General features: G+C 45.4%; 1 protein-coding gene across 1 annotated transcript in view; it reads right to left on the reverse strand.

Moving 5' to 3' along the window:
• The window catches only part of COL9A1 (collagen type IX alpha 1 chain), a 146,373-nt gene that overhangs the window by 120,565 nt on the left and 3,085 nt on the right, over positions 1-22,723 (reverse strand). Inside the window, exons 4-5 of the mRNA XM_066604332.1 lie at positions 22,571-22,703; positions 21,464-21,860 (exon numbers count right to left, since the gene is read on the reverse strand). Coding sequence (XP_066460429.1) covers positions 21,464-21,860; positions 22,571-22,703 — 530 coding nt within the window. The remainder of the gene's footprint in view (positions 1-21,463; positions 21,861-22,570; positions 22,704-22,723) is intronic.

Here is a 22,723-nt window from a genome sequence, read left to right on the forward strand (position 1 = left end):
TTGGGGCTACATAGGGGAGCACTATTACTAGTCAGGGAGGCACCATGACTAGCTGGGGCCATTGAGGGAGGTACTATTACTAGTTGTAGTTACTAATGGGAGCACTATTATTGGTTGGGGCACATAGCCGACACAATTATTAATTTAGGCCACAGAGGGAGCACAATTACTAAGTGAGGCTACAGAGAAAGCAATATTACGAATTGGGACACAGAGGAGCCACTATTAATAGTTGGGGCTACAAAGGGGGCAGTATTACTAAATGGGGCCAAAGAGGGAAGAGTAACTATGTGGGGCCACAGATGGGGTGATTACTGAGAACCAACTAACAGAGGCAGAAAAAAGTCTATAAGTAAACTAAAAGAGGCCCTTGATTAAAAACAGAAAAAGGGCTGACAAACAGACGTAAAAAAAGATATACAATCTGAAAGGACACTATATAGGATTGATAATATTCCAAGTAGCACAGTGGATACCCTACAGAATGCAAGGGAGCGGTCCACTAGGTGTCACTGAAAATATATAACGGGTACCTCCCAACTAGGAGGTTCAGAAGACAATGAAGTACAGCAAAAATATGTCCACATATACAGTTGACAGCCAATGATGTTGTACTTTTAAAGATTGAAGGCACACATAGAATTGAGTGAACTGGATTTGGATATAATTCTCAACCCCCCCCCCCCCCTCGCAAGAAATCACCTGCCTAACTGGAGGAAGTGCAAAGCCAGTTAAAAAAGATTAAATCAACCGGCCCAGATGGAATACACCCAAGGGTTCTAAGGGAGTTAAGTGACATGATAGATAGACACTAGAGATGAGCGAGCACCAAAATGCTCGGGTGCTCGTTACTCGAGACGAACTTTTCGCGATGCTCGAGGGTTCGTTTCGAATAACGAACCCCATTGAAGTCAATGGGAGACCCTAGCATTTTTGTATATCGCCGATGCTCGCTAAGGTTTTCGTTTGTGAAAATCTGGGCAATTCAAGAAAGTGATGGGAACGACACAGCAACAGATAGGGCAGGCGAGGGGCTACATGTTGGGCTGCATCTCAAGTTCCCAGGTCCCACTATTAAGCCACAATAGCGGCAAGAGTGGGCCGCCCCCCTCCCAACAACTTTTACTTCTGAAAAGCCCTCATTAGCAATGCATACCTTAGCTAAGCACCACACTATCTCCAACAAGGCACAATCACTGCCTGCATGACACTCCGCTGCCACTTCTCCTGGGTTACATGCTGCCCCCCCCCCCCCCACACACACACGACCCAGTGTCCACAGCGCACACCAAACTGTCCCTGCCCAGCCTTCAGCTGCCCTCATGCCACGCCACCCTCATGTCTATTTATAAGTGCGTCTGCCAGAGGAAAAGCAGGCACACACTGCAGAGGGTTGGCACGGCTAGGCAGCGACCCTCTTTAAAAGGGGCGGGGCGATAGTCCACAATGCTGTACAGAAGCAATGAGAAATCCAATCCTGTGCCACCTCCATCTGGAGCTGCAAACGTGGACATAGCAATGGGGAACCTATGTGCCACACACTATTCATTCTGTCAAGGTGTCTGCATGCCCCAGTCAGACCGCGTTTTTTTATAAATAGTCACAGGCAGGTACAACTCCGCAATGGGAATTCCGTGTGCACCCACAGCATGGGTGGCTCCCTGGAACCCACCGGCTGTACATAAATGTATCCCATTGCAGTGCCCTGGACAGCAGAGCTAACGTCAGATTAAATGCAGGTGGGCTTAGGCCCACACTGCATGCCCCAACCTGACCGGGCTTTTTAATTCATAGACACAGGCAGGTACAACTCCCTATTGTGAAGTCCCTGTGGACCGACAGCATGGGTGGGTGCCAGGAAGCCACCGGCGGTACATAAATATATCCCATTGCAGTGCCCATCACAGCTGAGGTAATGTCATGTTTAATGCAGGTGGGCTTCGGCCCACACTGCATGCCCCAGTCAGACTGGGGTTCTTTAGAAGTGGACACATGTAGTTACAACTCCCTGTGGACCCACAGCATGGGTAGCTCCCTGGAACCCACCGGCGGTACATAAATATATCCCATTGCAGTGCCCAACACAGCTGATGTAACGTCAGCTGTAATGCAGGTGGGCTAAAAATTTATTTGATTACACTGTAGGCGAGGGCCCCCAAAAATTGGTGTACCAACAGTACTAATGTACCTCAGAAAAATTGCCCATACCCAACCAAGAGGGCAGGTGAAACCCATTAATCGCTTTGGTTAATGTGGCTTAATTGGTAACTAGGCCTGGAGGCAGCCCAGTAAAAATAAAAATTGGTTCAGGTGAAAGTTTCAACGCTTTAATGAGCATTGAAACGTATAAAAATTGTTTAGAAAAATTATATGACTGAGCCTTATGGGCCTAAGAAAAATTGCCCGTTCGACGTGATTATGTGAGGTTTCAGGAGGAGGAGCAGGAGGAGGAATATTATACACAGATTGATGAAGCAAAGAGGTCCCCGTTTTGGATGGTGATAGAGAACGATGCTTCCATCCGCGGGTGCAGCCTACGTATTGTTTAGGTATCGCTGCTGTCCGCTGGTGGAGAAGAGAAGTCTGGGGAAATCCAGGCTTTGTTCATCTTGATGAGTGTAAGCCTGTCGGCACTGTCGGTTGACAGGTGGGTACGCTTATCCGTGATGATTCCCCCAGCCACACTAAACACACTCTCTGACAAGACGCTAGCCGCAGGACAAGCAAGCACCTCCAGGGCATACAGCGCGAGTTCAGGCCACGTGTCCAGCTTCGACACCCAGTAGTTGTAGGTGGCAGAGGCGTCACCGAGGACGGTCGTGCGATCGGCTACGTACTCCCTCACCATCCTTTTACAGTGCTCCCGCCAACTCAGCCTTGACTGGGGACCGGTGACACAGTCTTGCTGGGGAGCCAGAAAGCTGTCAAAGGCCTTGGATAATGGTCCCCTGCCTGCGCTGTACATGCTGCCTGATCTCTGCACCTCCCCTGCTACCTGGGCCGCGGAAATGCGCCTTCGGCCACTAGCACTGTCAGATGGGAAGTTTACCATCAGTTTGTCCACCAGCGCCCTGTGGTATAGCATCATTCTCGAACCCCTTTCCTCTTCGGGAATGAGAGTGGAAAGGTTCTCCTTATACCGTGGGTCAAGCAATGTGTACACCCAGTAATCCGTAGTGGCCAGAATGCATGTAACACGAGGGTCACGAGAAAGGCATCCTAACATGAAGCCAGCCATGTGTGCCAGGGTACCTGTACACAACACATGGCTGTCCTCACTCGGAAGATCACTTTAAGGATCCTCCTCCTCCTCCTCTGGCCATACACGCTGAAAGGATGACAGGCAAGCAGCATCTGTACCCTCAGCAGTGGGCCAAGCTGTCTCTTCCCCCTCCTCCTCATGCTCCTCCCCCTCCTCCTCCTCCTCAACGCGCTGAGATATAGACATGAGGGTGCTCTGACTATCCAGCGACATACTGTCTTCCCCCGCCTCCGTTTCCGAGTGCAAAGCGTCTGCCTTTATGCTTTGCAGGGAACTTCTCAAGAGGCATAGCAGAGGAATGGTGACGTTAATGATTGCAGCATCCCCTCTCAGCATCTGGGTAGACTCCTCAAAGTTTCCAAGGACCTGGCAGATGGCTGCCAACCAGGCCCACTCTTCTGTAAATAATTGAGGAGGCTGACTCCCACTACGCCGCCCATGTTGGAGTTGGTATTCCGCAATAGCTCTACGCTGCTCATAGAGCCTGGCCAACATGTGGAGCGTAGAGTTCCACTGTGTGGGCACGTCGCACAGCAATCGGTGCACTGGCAGATGAAACCGATGTTGCAGGGTCCGCAGGGTGGCAGCGTCCGTCTTGGAGTTGCGGAAATGTGCGCTGACCCGGCGCACCTTTCCGAGCAGGTATGACAAGTGTGGGTAGCTTTTCAGAAAGCGCTGAACCACCAAATTAAAGACATGGGCCGGGCATGGCACGTGCGTGAGGCTGCCGAGCTGCAGAGCCGCCACCAGGTTACGGCAGTTGTCACACACGACCATGCCCGGTTGGAGGCTCAGCGGCGCAAGCCAGTGGTCGGTCTGCTCTGTCAGACCCTGCAGCAGTTCGTGGGCCGTGTGCCTCTTCTCTCCTAAGCTGAGTAGTTTCAGCACGGCCTGCTGACGCTTGCCCACCGCTGTGCTGGCACGCCGCGTGACACTGACTGCTGGCGACGTGCTGCTGCTGCTGACACATCTTGATTGCGAGACAGAGGTTGCGTAGGAGGAGGAGGGTTTAGTGGAGGAAGCATACACCCCCACAGATACCACCACCGAGCTGGGGCACGCAATTCGGGGGGTGGGTAGGACGTGAGTGGTCCCAGGCTCTGAATCTGTCCCAGCCTCCACTAAATTCACCCAATGTGCCGTCAGGGAGATATAGTGGCCCTGCCCGCCTGTGCTTGTCCACGTGTCTGTTGTTAAGTGGACCTTGGCAGTAACCGCGTTGGTGAGGGCGCGTACAATGTTGCGGGAGACGTGGTCGTGCAGGGCTGGGACGGCACATCGGGAAAAGTAGTGGCGACTGGGAACCGAGTAGCGCGGGGCCGCCGCCGCCATCATGCTTTTGAAAGCCTCCGTTTCCACAAGCCTATACGGCAGCATCTCTAGGCTGATCAATTTTGCAATGTGCACGTTTAACGCTTGAGCGTGCGGGTGCGTGGCGTCGTACTTGCGCTTGCGCTCAAACTGCGGCGCTAGCGACGTCTGGACGCTACGCTGAGAGACATAGCTGGATGGGGCCGAGGACAGCGGAGGTGAGGGTGTGGGTGCAGGCCAGGAGACGGTACTGCCTGTGTCCTCAGAGGGGGGTTGGATCTCAGTGGCAGGTTGGGGCACAGGGGGAGAGGCAGTGGTGCAAACCGGAGGCGGTGAACGGGCATCGTCCCACCTTGTGGGGTGCTTGGCCATCATATGCCTGCGCATGCTGGTGGTGGTGCCTCCCCAGCTGATCTTGGCGCGACAAAGGTTGCACACCACTGTTCGTCGGTCATCAGGCGTCTCTGTGAAAAACTGCCACACCGTAGAGCACCTTGACCTCTGCAGGGTGGCATGGCGCGAGGGGGCGCTTTGGGAACCAGTTGGTGGATTATTCGGTCTGGCCCTGCCTCTACCCCTGGCCACCGCAGTGGCTCGGCCTGTGCCCACACCCTGACTTGGGCGTCCGCGTCCTCGCCCGCGTCCACGTCCTATAGGCCTACCCCTACCCCTCAGCATGGTGTATTAGCAGTAGTGCAGAAACAGAACGCTGTAATTAAATGTGCCGCTTATTGGCCTGTGGTTGGAGGCTGACTTCGTTTACGGAACCCCAGGAAATAATTTGGCGCAAGCCTGCTGTAACACTTAGCTGGCTGTGTATTTATTTGGAGAACTACTACCCCCAGCAGACACGGACCCAGAACACTGAGCACAGTGACAGGCAGGCCAAATAGATTTTTTTTCAAGATTTTTTTCCAAAGGACCACTGCGTATATTCAATCTATAATATATGTCTTCTGGCCCTGCCTACACAATTCTCTCCCTAGACTGTGTGACGGAACTGCAGTGTTGCACTGTTATTAACTGCAACAGACCGGTGATTTCAGAGCCAGGAAATAATTTGGCGCAAGCCTGCTGTAACACTTAGCTGGCTGCGTATTTATTTGGAGAACTACTACCCCCAGCAGACACAGACCCAGAACACTGAGCACAGTGACAGGCAGCCCAAATAGATTTTTTTTCAAGATTTTTTTCCAAAGGACCACTGCGTATATTCAATCTATAATATATGTCTTCTGGCCCTGCCTACACAATTCTCTCCCTGGAGTATTACTGCAGGGCGCAATGCTCTGCACGGCCGATATACCAAAAAAAAAAAATGTGCAACACTGCTAAAAGCAGCCTCCACACTACTGCACACGGTTAGATGTGGCCCTAAGAAGGACCGTTGGGGTTCTTGAAGCCTACACTAACTCCTAACGCTCTCCCTGCCTCCACACTTCTGTCCCTGGACTATTACTGCAGGGCGCAATGCTCTGCACGGCCGATATACCAAAAAAAAAAAAATGTGCAACACTGCTAAAAGCAGCCTCCACACTACTGCACACTGTTAGATGTGGCCCTAAGAAGGACCGTTGGGGTTCTTGAAGCATACACTAACTCCTAACACTTTCCCTACAGCAGCTCCAACACGATACCACTGTCCCTCAGCTATCTCACAACGCATCTGAGGCGAGCCGCGGGAGGGGCCGATTTTTATACTCGGGTGACACCTGATCTCCCCAGCCACTCACTGCAGGGGGGTGGTATAGGGCTTGAACGTCGCAGGGGGAAGTTGTAATGCCTTCCCTGTCTTTCAATTGGCCAGGAAAGCGCGCTAACGTTTCAGAGAGGAAAGTGAAAGTAACCCGAACATCGCGTGGTACTCGTTACAAGTAACGAGCATCTCGAACACGCTAATACTCGAACGAGTATCAAGCTCGGACGAGTACGTTCGCTCATCTCTATTAAATATCAATATTTGCAGATGATACAAAATTATACAAGATAATTAATACAGAAGAGGACAATGTCCGGCTACAAACGGACCTAGATAAGCTGGGGGCTTGGGTAAAAATGGCAAATGAAGTTCAATATTGATAAATGTAAGGTTATGCACATGGGCAGGAGAAACGGATGTCACCAATACACACTAAATGGGGTACTGCTAGGGAAAAGTGATATGGAACAAGACCTGGGGGTATTAGTGGATTGTAGACATAACTGGAGTAACCAATGCCAATCAGCTGCTGCAAAGGCAAATAAAGTCTTGTGGTGCATTAAAAGAGGTGCAGGAGCGAAGGACAAGAACATTATTCCACTATATAACCAAATAAATAAAAAATAACCAGCAGGGTTGTTGATCCGGGTCTTAGAGTCAGGTAGGAACTATCAAACATTGTTCCAGGGATTATTCTGACTGCCATTATAGAGTTGGGAAGCATTTTTTTCTCTCCCAAAAGTTCTAAATTGGCGTCTGTCTCATTGGGGATTTTTTGCCTTCCTCTGGATCAACAATGAGGAGTGGAAGCAGGCTGAACTGGATGAACATTGTCTTCTTTCAGCCTAACATACTATGTTACTAAGTTATGTTCTGAGGAATGCAAAACTATAGAACACGCAGAGATTCATTTTTTATCATTTTTAAATTGCTCATGTATATCCATTCAAAAGAGTGGGGTATATATTCATGCGAGATTTTCTTGGCTCTGTGAAAGCAGCCTTAGGGCTATTTTACATGGGCATATTTGCGTGTGCCAAATTTGTATGTGCAGCACATAGAGAATATAATCCATTGATTTCAATAGCTTTCCGCACAGCTCCTTTTTTTGAGTGCGCAGAAAAGATTTGGGATGCTCTAATGTTTTGTGCATTTATGCACCAAATGTCCCCATTGAGCATATGGGGGGGAGCGCAAATTCGCGTGGCATGTGAAATAGGAAGCGCAATGCACTGAGCAATTCCTTAAAAAAAAAGAACACATCTGTAATTTATTGGACTAACTAGCCATTTAAATGGGGGCGTGGTTGCGTCCCATGCACAAAAAACATGCCCTGCAAGCACAAAAAGTGCAGAGCCGGTTAAAATCGATAAATCGACTGGCCCAGGTGGAATACATGCAAGGGTTCCAATGGAACTAAGTGCCATGACAGCTAGACCGCTATTTCTTATATTTATGGACACTATAGAGACCAGGGTTGTACTACTGGATTGGCGTATCGTCATGTGGTTCCAATATACAAAAAGGGGTCTAAAAGAGAGCAAGTTTAACTACAGGCCGGTAAGTCTTACGTCAATAATTGGAAAAATATTTGAGGGGTTTCTGAGAGATGCCATCCTAGAATTCCTCAAGGAGAACAATGGAATAACTCCTCATCAGCATGGGTTCATGAAGGGTCGATCATGTCAGACCAATCTGATCAGCTTCGACAATGAAGTAAGTTCTAGTTTGGACCTGGGAGAGTCTATTGATCTCTTATATCTGGATTTCCCTTAAAGGGGTTGTCCCGCGAAAGCAAGTGGGGTTAAGTACTTCTGTATGGCCATATTAATGCACTTTGTAATATACATCGTGCATTAAATATGAGCCATACAGAAGTTATTCACTTACCTGCTCCGTTGCTCGCGTCCCCGTCTCCATGGCTCCGTCTAATTTCAGCGTCTAATCGCCCGATTAGATGCACTTGCGCAGAGGGGTCTTCTCCCTTCTGGTCGGTCCGGGCACGAGCGGCGTTCTGGCTCCGCCCCTTCTACGCATCATTGCGTAGCTCCGCCCCGTCACGTGTGCCGATTCCAGCCAATCAGGAGGCTGGAATCGGCAATGGACCGCACAGAGCCCATGGTGCACCATGGGAGAAGACCCGCGGTGCATCGTGGGTGAAGATCCCGGCGGCCATCTTGGAGGAAAAGAAAGAAGAAGATGCAGAGAGGGGATTCGGGTAAGTGAAATTTTTTTTTTAATTTCACCACATCCTTTGGGTTTGTCCTGCACTGAACGGGGGGCCTATGCAAAAAAAAACCTCCTTTTCGGCGCGGGACAACCCCTTTAAGTATTTGTCACTGTGCAGCATAATAGGTTGATATATAAAATGAGACAGCTCGGTCTGGGCGAAAACGTGTGTATCTGGGTAAAGAACTGGCTTGGGGATAGAAAGCAGAGGGTGGTAATGAATGGTTCGTGCTCGGATTCGGCCACCGTTGCTAGTGGGGTGCCACAGGGTTCAGTACTAGGCCCCATTCTGTTTAATATATTTATCAATGACCTGATAGAGGGACTGCATAGTAAAGTATCAATATTTGCAGATGATACAAAATTATACAAGATAATTAATACTACGGAGGACAATGTGTGGCTACAAACGGACCTAGATAAGCTGGGGGCTTGGGCAGTAAAATGGCAAATGAAGTTCAATGTTGATAAATGTAAGGTTATGCACATGGGCAGGAGAAACGGATGTCACCAATACACACTAAATGGGGTATTGCTACGGAAAAGTGATATAAAGACCTGGGGGTACTAGTGGATTGTAGACTAAACTGGAGTAACCAATACCAGTCAGCTGCTGCAACAGCTAATAAAGTCTTGGGGTGCATTAAAAGAGGTATAGGGGCGAAGGATGAGAACATTATTCTCCCACTATATAAGGCACTTGTCAGGCCTCACATGGAATACTGCGCACAGTTCTGGTCACCAATGCTCAGGAAAGATGTTACAGTGCTGGAGGGGGTTCAAAGAAGGGCAACTAAACTAATACATGGAATGAGAGGACTGGAATACCCTGAGAGGCTATCAAAATTAGGATTATTCAGCCTGGAAAAAAGACGGTTAAGGGGCGACCAAATAACTATGTATAAATGCATTAGGGGACAATACAAGGATCTCTCCCATCATCTGTTTATGCCCAGGACTGCGACAGTAAAGAGAGGACATCCCCTACATCTAGAAGAAAGCAGGTTTCATCACCAACATAGAAGGGGGTTCTTTACTGTAAGAGCAGTGAAACAGTAGAACTCTCTATCTGAGGATGTGGTCATGGCAAAATCCATAGAGGAGTTTAAGAGGGGACTAGATGTCTTTCTAGCGCGCTATGATATTACAGGATATAGACATTTAATAACCAGCGAGGTTGATGATCTCAAATGTTCATCCAGCGACTACTCTGGCTGCCATTATGGAGTCAGGAAGGAATTTTTTTCCTACAAATGAGCTAAATTGGCTTGTTGTTTTTTTTTTTTTGCCTTTCTCTGGATCAACAAGGGGGGGGGGTGTTGAAACAGGCTGAACTAGAAGGACATTGTCTTCATTCGGCCTAACATACTATTTTACAGTAAAATGTGATGATACATGCGCAAAAAAGCAGTGTTCATAGCGCAAATGTGTTGCATTAAAGCATGCAAAAAAAACTTATACACCTAAGTGAAGGAGAAACATGGTTTTACTCCTTGAGTTACACAATAGCAAAGAGCATAACATTAGAGAGTATCTACCACCATGCTTCAGCTACTCACTGACAGCAGCTAAAATTAGTGACAGACACACTGATTGCAGCAGTCTCATTTATGTGTGACAGTACTCTCATTTTGAGATTACAGTTTATTAGTTTATGTGAGAGCTATGAAATAGGAGTCCATTCATGTGCTGTGACCTCCCTCTGACCTCCCATAGGTTGACAGCTTTGTCCCTATTACTGTGCATGGGGAGAGAGCTGTCAATTAGCAATGGAGGGGTGTTGAATTACGCACTGGTGAAATCAGCGTATCTCTTACTACTTCAGGCTGCCCTCAGAGATGGCAGAATAAACCAGAGATTTGATTCCCTAATTAGAATGCAAAAGGTTAAAGAGGCTACTGGAAATGAAGAAGAAGTAACAACAGGAAATTATATTCTTGGTTAAATTTGTATACACTAATTTAATTTTAGGTATAGTATAAAATGGTATCTGCACTGAAAATAGTTTAGAAGGTGAGCTTATACGTTTTTAATAGCGTTTAGCATTGTCAAAATAGAAACAGTAATCCATTGTTAGACAATTTCAGAATTTTGAAGACTGAATTAATAATTAGTTTATTCCTTGATTCCCAAAAATAGCTAAATTGTTGTTCCCAAGGCAAGAAAAAAATGCTGCATTACTTAATATTGCCATCTAGTGGTCATTTCAAAGAATGCAACACATGAAATTTTAATTGTCAAGGTAGAAAATGTTTACTATATGTTATACTGTATTTTCAGTTGTTTTTTTTAATGAATGAGCATTATATGAATCTAACATTTTTATAAAGGTATGGACTTCCAATTTACAAAAAATTGGGAAGATGAACTGTGCAGATTACAAATCACAACAAAATACTATATAGAGAACATCTCGAACTAGACATGCTGAAGCTTTAGCATAATTCACACTGTGACAGTGTTTATAGTGAATATGACACTATGGAAAATAGCCCTGAGCTTCTAAAATGTGTGGATAGCTGAAGAAGACACAGATTCCAAAGATGTAAGTCATTTTCATACTCTGCAGTAACCCTGCTCATGATCCATTGTCAGCATTGTTTGTCCCTAAACTAAGCCCTATTAAAAAAAAAATCACAATAAATCACCTATCAGGTATTGTCCGCTCCACCACACTTCTCCTCGCAGGTCCACGGCACTTGTTTGAAGTCAGCGCTTCCTGGATTGGAGGTTCAAAAACCCCGCCTCCAAAAAGCGCTGGCTCTGACTGGTTCTCATGTGCCACAGCTCAGCCAATCAGCGTATTGAATGGCTCTTATTGGTTCATCAAGCGCTCGCTCTAATTGGCTGAGCCTCGGCACTCGAAAACCAATCAAAGCCAGTGCTTCCTGGAGGCAGCATGTGGTGGTGCTGACAGCAGCTATTAGGTGATGTATTGTGTTTTTTATTTTTTTTAATACAGCCAGGGATTATTTTTGGGGTAGGGCTTATACTTCAAGCCTCCCAAAAAATTCCAGCAAAAGAGTGCTACAAAATCGCAATATCGCCACGAGAAAACTCAGCAATATCACACAGAAGACAGATGCGATATCATTGCGATTTCCTTGCTGCGATATCGCTGTCAGACATTTGAAAGAGGCCTAAAACTCATTCTCCTGCAATCTAGCAGGAGCAGGTTAGCTCAAAGTTGAGGATCCGAAGGAAAAGGCAGAAGCGTTTTTTTTTTCTATGAAAAGTTAACCAAAAAAAGACAATGTGAATGACCTCCCAGAGGTCTTATATGACGTCATTGGGGTCATCGCTGTTAAAAAACATAGTTCCAAAAATACATTTCAAAAATTACAGAATAAAATAAAAATATATATGGTATATACATAAAAAAGAAAATGGCCAATGCCAACCAAAATAATTACTCTATTTTCCTGCGTATTGCAGCAAAAGACCCTATAGCAGTCTATGGGAGGTACACAAATATGCAAGGGAAAGCATGAAACACTGCGCAAAACACAGGGAAAAGAACACATCTGGACCTCACTACGCTAACAGCCTTTAATTCCATGGAAAGGGCGTGTCACGTCTACGTGTGAACTGACCAGTCATATGCGCAGACACCAGCGCAAATCTACCTCTTCAAACCTCATTCATGCGCAAATACACTGCGGCGAGCATATTTGCACATACAGTCGTGTGCAGCTGCCCGTAGACTGGTGTCACACAGGTGTAAGTATACTTATGCCGGTATTTGCGCCATAGGAATTGCATATTTGCGTGCATGTGTATGTTTTACTGTACTTTTTATGTACACAACCAGACACGCAGCTTTGCTCACATTCATTGAAATGCGCAATTAATGCAATTAGTTCAATATCTGCTTTTCCCTTGCAAAAGTGCACAAGAAAATATAGCATGCTGTGTAGTTTTTTTACATAACCAACGCTCATGAGAATAAACCCATTTAAATGAATAGGTTCTATTTACTGTGTATTGGGCACGAAACACTATACAAATAAATTTGTGTGACACAAGCCCTAGGGCTTAAACAGACGAACGTGTTTGCACATGTTTTTGCACTCATGAAACTCGCACCGATAAAACGTGAGAAATGGAACCCATTCATTTCAATGGGTTCATTCTCATGAGCGTGTTTCTTGCATGCTATTACGGCGTGCAAGAAAAGATGGGATCTGCCCTATCATTGTGCATTTTACGTACCTAAGCTGTCATACAAGTCTAGGGTAGGTTAAAAAAAGCAAGGGGAAGAGTGTGACTGGCGGACAACACAGGGAAAAGTCGACAGCTGGCCCTTAATAGGCTTTAATAGGCATTCAACTCCATGGAAAGGGAATGTCACGCACGTGTATGAACTGTCCCTGCGTGCGCAAAAAAAAACAGTACTATACGCTGACATGCGCACAGCAGCTCGATTATTACCATCTCCAATTCTTGTTAATTCGCAAATATGCTCCGTTGTGGTGAGCGTATTTGCGCATACGTTGGTCTGTCGAAGCTCTAAGGCTATACGCACACACAGCTCGCACAATACACACACAGGTCACAAAGTGAGCACATGCTACATACAGTTGACATGCTGCACACACACAGCTCACATGGCAGACACACATTGGACACATGCTGCAGACACAGTGGATACATACCGCGCACACACAGCGAACACGTGATGTACAGTACATACAGCTCACACAGCAGACACGTCACACAGCTGACAAATGCTACACACACAGGTCACACTCTGGACACGTGATGTATGCACACACGCACGTGCCTTGTGAAAGTATTCACTCCCTTGGTAGTATTTGTGTTTTGTTGCATTACAACCTGGAATAAAAATTGATTTTAATTTACATTTTATGTAATGGAGCTGACGGAATAGTCCAAATTGTTACAGAGTGATAAATAAATACCTCATATAAAAACTAAATAAAACTGTAAATTCAACAAATTAACCACAGAGGTTAAATAGTTAGTTGAACAAGGTTTGCTTGTGTGCAGTCAAAGTATCACATCTGTCACATGTCGTCAGTATAAACCAGTAGTGGCGAACCTATGGCACGCGTGCCAGAGAGGGCACGCAGAGCCCTCTCTGCTGGCATATGCACCGGCAGCTACTCACCACGGTGATGAATACCGGCTGGGGTGCCGCAGCTCCCGGGGTGGTATTCACTCAGCGGCGCTGCTAGTGGCTAGGGGTCACTATTACTACTGAGACCAATGTGGAGGTTACTATTACTACTGAGACCACTGTGGGGGGACACTATTAGTACTGGGGCCGCTATGGGGGTCACTTACTACTGGAGCTGCTGTGGGGGTCACTATTACTGTTGAGACCACTGTGGGGGTCACTATTACTGCTAAGACCACTGTGGAAGTCACTATTACTGCTAAGACTACTGTGGCGAACACTATTACTACTTAGGCCGCTGTGGGGAACACTATTACTACTCGGGCTACTCTGGGGGGTTCACTACTACTGCTGAGATAGCTGAGGGGGTCACTATTACTGCTGAGGGAGCCACAATAACTACTGGGGCCACTATGGGGGACACTATTAGTACTGGAGCTATTGTTGAGGTCACTATTACTACTGTATGGGTCACTATTACATCTGAGGCCATTTTGGGGGACACTATTACTACTAAAGCCATTGTGAGGGTTATTATTACTGCTGAGGCTACTATAGCACTACTGTGGGGGTCACTATTATTGTTAAGACTACTATGGGGGTCGCTATCACTGTTAAGACCACTGTGTGGGGTCACTATCACTGCAGAGACCACTGTGGTTGTCACTATTACTACTGAGACTACTGTAGGAAACACTATTACTGCTGGGGCTTTTGTGGGGGAAACTATTACCACTCGGGCTGCTGTGAGGTGTCACTATTACTCCTGAGGCTGCTGTGGGGGTCACTATAACTACTGGGGCAACTGTGGGGGGTCACTATTACTACTGAAACCACTGTGGGGGACACTATTACTACTGGGGCTACTGTGGAGGTCACTATTACTACTGAGGTAGTCACTGTTACTACTGGGGTTACTGTGGAGGTCACTACTACTATTGAGGGGGTCACTATTACTGCTGAAGCCCCTGTGGGGGACACTATTACATATGAAGCCAGTGTGGGGGTCACTATTACTGTTGAGGCCACTGTGAGCGTCACTATTATTACTGGGGTATGTTTACACGTGGCGGAAATGCTGCAGAATGTCTTCATTTCCGTGGCAAATTCCACAGCATTTCCGCATCCAAAAAGTAGTCAAAATCTGCACCCTGTCTATTTATAAGCAGCCCTGTCTTTTTTATAACGACGGAGGTAAAATCATATATCTTGATAAGCTCCGCCCCCCCGACATGTTGGCATTTTGAGATAAATAAGTGGGTTTTGGGTTGCAGTTTGGGCACTCGGTATCTACAAGGTTCCCCATCATAAACCCACTTGTTCTCAAAGGCCCCCCCCCCCGAGTCTGCAACACAATTAGGCGAGCAATATGAAGACCAAGGAGCTCTCCAAATTTGTGAAGAAATATAGATCAGGTTATAAAAAATACTGCAAACTTTGAGCATCCCAGGAAGCACCTGAATATAACACAATGAAAGAATAAACCAATTAAACCTGCCTTTCTCGAACAGTGTTTATATTACTTTGTACTTTCCTCCAATATCATTGTATCATTGCTGTATATATACTATCCTATATATCTAAGTGCTCTTTCGCATGGGCGTTATTTTTACGCAGAACAGGTGCGTTAAAAAAATTGCATCTATTAGAACCAATGGTTTCCTATAGAAACGGTCAGATGACAAGCAAAAACTTGCACCTTACAAAGATAGGACATGTGTGGGTACAATGCCCGCATCTAAGGTCCATGCTGCGTGAAAAGATTGAACTTGACCTATCTTTGGCACATGATGTGCAGGAGCCTCCATAGACTCCTTTGGGAGCTGGAGTTTAGCTGTGTCTGACGCTCCGAAAAGAAGATTACAAGTCATTAGGAGGATTTCTGCCGACCGAAGGAATTCCAAACAGCAGCAGCACCGCTAAACCCAGAAGCACATTTAAAATGGCCCGCTGTAAACTGCTGTTAGTCACCGTGGGGATGAGAGGAATCCCTGAGGGTTCCGTTCATCTCCCCGGGGGGTCCCTTAATTCCTGCGGGGACTAACAGGAGTTTACAGCGGGCCATTTAAAATGTGTTTCTGGGCTGCAACTTTTAAATGTTCTGCTGTAAACAGCGGGAAATTCCTCCAGTCACGCTGCTGGGCAATTCCCCAGCAGCAGGGGACTCCCTCCACCTCTCTCCCCAGCATCAAGTTCCTCAAGGGATTTCCCAATAGCAGGGAGAGAAAAGGGGGCAGGTTTAGAGGGCTTTCCTGAGAGCAGGAGTGGAGCTAGATGAAGCCACCCTCTAGCCCTGCCTCTCCAGCCCTATCCCCTCTCTCCTTGCTATGGGGGAATCCCTGGGAGAAGCCCTCTAGCCCTGCCCCCTCTCTTTAGCCCCACCCTCTCTCTGCCCTATGGGGATATCCCTCAAGGATTCCCATAGCCCCCTCTCTCTTTTCCTGCTATGGGGGAATCCTGAAGTCCCACGAGGCTTCATCTTCCTCCTCCTGGAGCAGCTTCGCTTTTTTTAAGCAACACGCTTCTCCAGTGAATGCGCAATTTTCATGCGCATGAAGTTCAGTTCTTCTGGGTGGAAAAAATTGCCCATTCATGCGATTTTTAGTGCAGTTTAGTACAATTTTTTTTTTACGCGCCTATTCTGCGCTAAAAGATAGTTTGACCATTTTACAGAGCAAGCACTTGTACCTCTTGTGTCACCGTCATTTCTTATAGATTGTAAGCTCTCATGAGTAGGACCCTCACTCCTATTGTATGAAATGTTCACTAGTTTTCTGTTAGTAATGTTTATTTCTGTTTGTACATGGAGCCCCTGATTTGTAAAGTGCTGTTTAATATGTTGAGATTATATACATTATTATTATTTAGTGGCATGGCATCAGCGGTTGCAGAGTCACAGTTGCAACTGGGCCCCTATGTCAGGGGAGCCCATGGGCACCTCTCACCACACTGACATTTCTTGACCTGCCAACATTAATCATGTAGCATGGAGTTGCTTACTCTATTGTGCAAGTGCTGCCGGCAGTGCGTGTGAATCATCAATCATTGTCTTCTGTCCGAGTGCAGACAGGAGAAAATGACTGAAGATTTACACACTGCCAGCAGTACTTGCACAGTAGAAGTAAGCAACTCCATGTTACATGATTAACATTGCAGCGAGGAAGAGGCAAAGAAGAATTGAAGAACGGCAATAAGGGGGCATTTATTATTTCATGGGGCGGCAAACAAAGGATACTATGATCTGATGAGGCACAAAAGGGGCCATAAGGCAGCAGTATTACTTCATTGGGACACTAAGGAGGGCACTATTACTACATAGAGACACAGAGGGGGCATTATTACTTTTTAGGGGAGCACAATTTGGACATTATTGCATTGTGGAGGACACTATTACTTTGTGGAGGACACAAAGGGTGTGCCATTATTATGTAAGGGGAACAACTGGGACATTATTACTTTGTTGGGGCACAACTGGGGCACTGTTACCATGTAGGGGGTACTAATGGTGATTAGGTATGAATTGAGTTTTTTATTAAGTTTGTGCCAAATTCTTATGGAGTGATTAGTCAAAGTTTTGGATGCTCATGTATTTGAATCTATTATGGTGAATGATTCATAGGTGTCATTTTTGTATACAGGAGATTCTGTCTATGCAATAGCCAAGTCTACTACATTATTCCATACAACAGCAATGTATACGGAATTATATTGGTCTGACAAAATCCAAAAGAAAACTCTTTTAGTCTTTTCAGGTGAATAGAGCCCCATTGACATGTATGGCATATATATCGGGAACTTTTTCTGGCATACATACAAAGCGTTAATGTTACATTAACCCTTTGCAATCCAATTTTGTATTCAGGGTTTCCTAGGGGTTTCTCTCTTTCTGCCATTATACAACGGCACCATCGGCTGGCTAGAGCCTGTACTGCGGTATGGGGCATGCTGGAGAGGCCCCCCCCGACAGAGCACCCAGTAATATACAGTAAGAATACCCTGCCGGACGTCTTCCGACATCGGAGCTGAACAGCCCTCAATCAGAATGTCTTTAGACGTCAGACAGTGGATTGGAAAGAGTTAATGCTATGTGAATGAGGCAATCATAAAATGGCTAAATAGCAAAATGACAATAAGGAGGCACTGAATTCTGTGCCCATTTGTCATTCATTGATCCTATGATGTCTTTCTGTTCAGTGCCCACCTCCTGCTGAATTGCCACTTGTTGCCTCTTTAGTGCCCTTCTTTTCATGCGCTATTGGTGCCCATTTGCCATTTATTGGCTCTTCAGAACCCTACAGTTTTAGTGCTTCCACAAGATAATAATTTTGCCTTTGTGCCTGCATAAGGTAATAGTGCTCCCTCTGTGCCTCCATAATGTAATAGTATCCTGTCTGTGCCTCAGTAGTTCCTCATCAGTGTAGAATTTAGATGTATTTGTTTACTATGCTCACTTCCTATACATGGCAGTGTCTTCTGGAGCTACCAGAATTTTCCTCCTCCTGACTCTGTCTCCACCGCTCTGATTTTCTGATGTGCCGGAGGGGAGGACACAGAGCTGGGAGGAAAAGGATTCATGCAGCACCACAAAATGCTGCTGCATGTTGCATGGAGGGAGATCATGGGGCCAAGTGGACCTAAGGCGGGTGATTGTAAATCCTCTGGTGTCCCACCTAGAACTTGATGACTGGCTCCCTGTGTGATAGCATTGGTTGCACATAGCTAAAACCAGCCATGAAGATATAATAATAATCTTTATTTGTATAGTGCCAACTTATTCCACAGCGCTTACAAGATATACAAGATACATCACAGTTTCTTCTTTCTGGTCAGCTGATGGAGGAAGAGAGTGTGCAGGGCTAAAAGATTTTCTTACATATTTGCAGCAGCATAACAGTCCCTGCCCTATGGCTGGCGCCAATGCTTCAACAAGCAATAGTGCAAAGGCTGCTAGTGGTGACTGGGGAAAGAATTAAGGAATCCTTCTCACGGAACACCAGTCACTGCCTCTGCGCTCGCTTGCACTGCATGAATCTTGACCCTACATGAGCCATAATGTAAAACAGGACTAGTCAAACTTTTTCTACACTGGCCTAACCAACCAGTACATGGTAATGCCAGAACCTCACCAGTGAGCAAACTACTGTGCAACACCAAAGAAAAAACATCATGCACTGCACATAAAACCCCCTATCAGTACCAAATACCATAATGTAGCATAAAGTGTATCCCCAATAACTGCTAAATATCACAATGCAGCATAAAGTACCTCCCCAGAAGTGCCATACAGATACCACAGTGCAGCACAAAGTAAGTTCTCTACCTTCCACTTCCAGGTGTCCCAAATGCAAATAGCAGGCATTGCTGTCAATAAGTGAGTGGGGAGGGATGCAAAGAAGCAGAGGATTCTGCATTGCTGCAGTAAACAAGAAATATAGTTGCTATCACCGTTTGTCAGTGTGAAGCATTATCTGCTTCTTCTGGAAACAGTCTAGTGGAAATCCTGCAGAGAACACAGGGGTTTGTGTTGAGTTGCCTGATGGAATGGGGCATAGCTGACAGGGGGACCTGCTGCTCCAGCTAGTTATCATACAGGCAGGCACAGGGTTGTCAGGAGGAGTATGAGAAAAATAGGATCAAAGAAAAAAAGATTTAGGGAGGAAATGCTGGTATATTTTCTTTGTTATTATATATTTTCAATGTTTAGTGTTCTTTTAAGTATACAGTGCAACATAAAGTTTATATTGTACCAGAATTCTCTTTATTTCAGATTTGCAATTTTGTTCCTGTTTGCATTACAACTTATTTGGAAAACTACTAATACATTGACTTGACACTCCAAGAATGTACATGTCCAATGTTCACATAATATATAGTTATAAGGGTGGCTTCACACCTGCATTAGGGGTCAGTTCAGGACAGTCATGTATGTGTACATACAGTCGAAGGAAGTTGCACAATAATTCTGAAATAGACGGCAAGAGATAAAACTAAACTATTTAGATGAATAACCTCATCTAATCAGCCTTATAAAATATACAGATGCATTTTATGTGTAATAAAAGTTTATTGGGAATCCCTCTTCACAGGTTCTACAGACAAACATGCTGAGAATCAACATGGTGATGTAAAGAGATGGGGAGAAACAAACACCAAGCACTTCTTTCCTAGGTGGTTAATGCCAATGTTAACAAGAACCAAAGGGGGTCCCTTTTTAATCATTGTAGACTTCGCTAATGGTTGTCATATTTATCTTTACCAATTATCACCATCATAAACTGAGAAGTCATCACAACCCTGAACCAAAGACGCACGCATTTTCACTAGGGAGAGGGGAATAAGCTGTTAGCAGACACTTCTGGCAGTAACTTATCTTCCGTGGGAACAAAAGACTGGGCATCCTAAAATACAACCAGCTTGATCCTTCTTTTCCTGACATTTGTCATCAGGGAAGAGTTGGGACACCCTTTGTTCACAATAGATAGCTGTACAGTTACAGTGAGGGCGGTTTCACACAGCCGTATGTGCAACTACGTTCGCCGCTACGGAGTGTAGTTGCACGTGAACATGTTTTTTTTGCTTCTTAGCCTTTTCAAACTCCGCGCCACAACCATGTGCGTAAACGCTGTATGGGTCACTAGGCGTTTTACTGGTCTGTGTGAATCAGCAGAGGCCACAGATGGCAGCAAGCGCAGGACCACGTATCTCACGCACGCGGTCATATGCAATATGACTTATCTTTTTTTTTTAATTCCTCCCGCCTCATTTCATAGCGGGGTGTGTGTATGCATTGTCACCCATAAGCAATGTGTTGTGTATGGACAGTGTTGCATACACTGCCCACAGAAAAGAATAGGGCTCACGCTGCATGAGGGCTACAGCACATGAACTTGTTTTTTTCCTGTTTTGGAGGCATGGTAATCATGGCAGCATAATGGGACAAAACAAAACCACTATTAGTGGATTTTTAGTGGTTTCGTTTTCAATAGCAGGATTCTCGCCCATTAATTGTATGGGCGAGAAAAGATAGGGCTTGCCCTACCTTACCCACACACAGTAGTTACTGCACATGAGAAAGATAGGGCAGCGCCTATCTTCCCACAATTATTTTCAAATTCCTGCACTATGGCAGGGAGTTTGAAAAGCCTGAGAAGGGAGAAAAAAAAGCCATCCATGCGCAACTACACTCCGTGCCAGCGAGCGTAGTTGCACTTAAAATGCCCTGATACGTGGTGAAATAGAGCATGCTGCAATCTTTTTCAACACAATGTTTACACGCTAATGTGAATGGAACAATGAAAGTTCATATACTTTCATTGACTCCATTCACCGCGTATCACGCGGTCGTGCATCGCGTGCGTAACACACGCTAAAATCACAGTCATGTGAATTAGCTCCAAGAGGAGAGAAGAACAGTAACCCCAGGAAATAACTCACATGAGTAGACATCTGATAATGACATAAGATTAGAGATAAGCGAGCACGCTCGGTTAAGGCAGTTACTTGAGCGAGCATGGCTCTTCTCGAGTAACTGCATACTGGTCTGAGCAGATTCGGAGGGGCGGGGGGTGGCGGGGTTTAGCGGGGGGGGGGGAGAGTGAGAGAGATCTCACTCTCCCCGCCCCCCGAATCTGCTCAGACAAGTATGCACTTACTCAAGAAGAGCAATGCTCACTCGAGTAACTGCCTTAACCGAGCGTGCTCACTCATCTCTACATAAGATACATAGTTACATCAAATAATACAAGTTTGTTTATGACAGTGCTCTACATGCTAAAAAAAAGAACTAAATGACAGAGTTAAATCAGAAAAAACAGACACTTACCGGCACAGATACTTCATTGTTACTCCTCAGTTTTCCTATAATCGTGTAGCCATCCACGCTAATTTTGCCTCTTGGAACCAACTCGAATGTATCCACTTTGATGCAATCAATGTAAAGTGTGATTTTATCCTTCTGCACACTAAATAGAACCTTGTGGAACTTAGTGTCAAACAGGAAGGGGAGATGGGAGAAAGTGATCGTGTTCAGGTTCCCATCACCTCCCTTGTATGAGAATTCAAGGGCTTTCTTAGGACCATTGAAATTGATAGCTGCTTGCTGCTGTCCCTCAGAGTCTACGACTTGCCAGATAGTCCAGTATTTGTTCTTTGTGGTGTCTTTCATTCGGAAAGTAAACATAAAGGAATATTCCTCTGGTAACCCACTGCCATAGATGTGCCTGTAATCATACCATGACAGCAGTTAAATGGATAAGTTATTAAGTAATTAATAAGTTTCTTTCCTTTTATTTACAGTAAACCAATACAAACAGAGTCCAAAAAAACAGCTCGCTTTAGAATTTAATGCAATTGTTAATTAATTTGAGAGCAATTAAACATAAAAGATATCTTATTCGGTACGAAATATAAATGTATCCAATTAATAAAATTGTGCAATCACCTTCCTAGTCTGTAATGAAGTTTCTATCTGCAGACATGATTGTGCTGGTAACCACAACTGAAATAATAATAATACAATTGGGATTTCCTTAACTAATACCTGTCCCACTGAATTTTAGCACCATTATCTGAGAACAGCTCCTGCACTGCCTCTTTTATTTCACAAGGGGGAGCTATTTGCCAATATTTTAGAAACTATTTTGTAAAAAGAAGCAACAGAAAATAATGAATGCTGCCTTTTTATTAATTTAATGTTTACTAAATCACATAAACTACTTGAATACTATACCATCTCTTATTTGCTTTATCAGAATGTTTACGTCGCCCTTTTATCCCTGAAAGTATTCTAAATATCAAAGTAATTTGAGGAAGCAGGAAACTAATTAGTGAGTTGAAGTGTGTTCACACACATTGCTAAAGGGATACACAAAACAAATACTTCTATTTATTCTTCGTTGATTTACATACAACTCATCTATGGGTAACACACCTGGTCAGAATCCTGAAGTCAACATTTGTTCCCAACTGATAGGCCACTTGGAATGGTGATGTCCCCACAACAGTCTGTATAGCTCCAACTGAAGCAGCTCGGTCTATCTGGAACTTGGAAATCAGATCAAAGCCTGTGGCAGGAAATAAGGAG

Source organism: Eleutherodactylus coqui, chromosome 1 (genome assembly GCF_035609145.1).
Source record: "Eleutherodactylus coqui strain aEleCoq1 chromosome 1, aEleCoq1.hap1, whole genome shotgun sequence".
Classification (NCBI taxonomy): domain Eukaryota; kingdom Metazoa; phylum Chordata; class Amphibia; order Anura; family Eleutherodactylidae; genus Eleutherodactylus; species Eleutherodactylus coqui.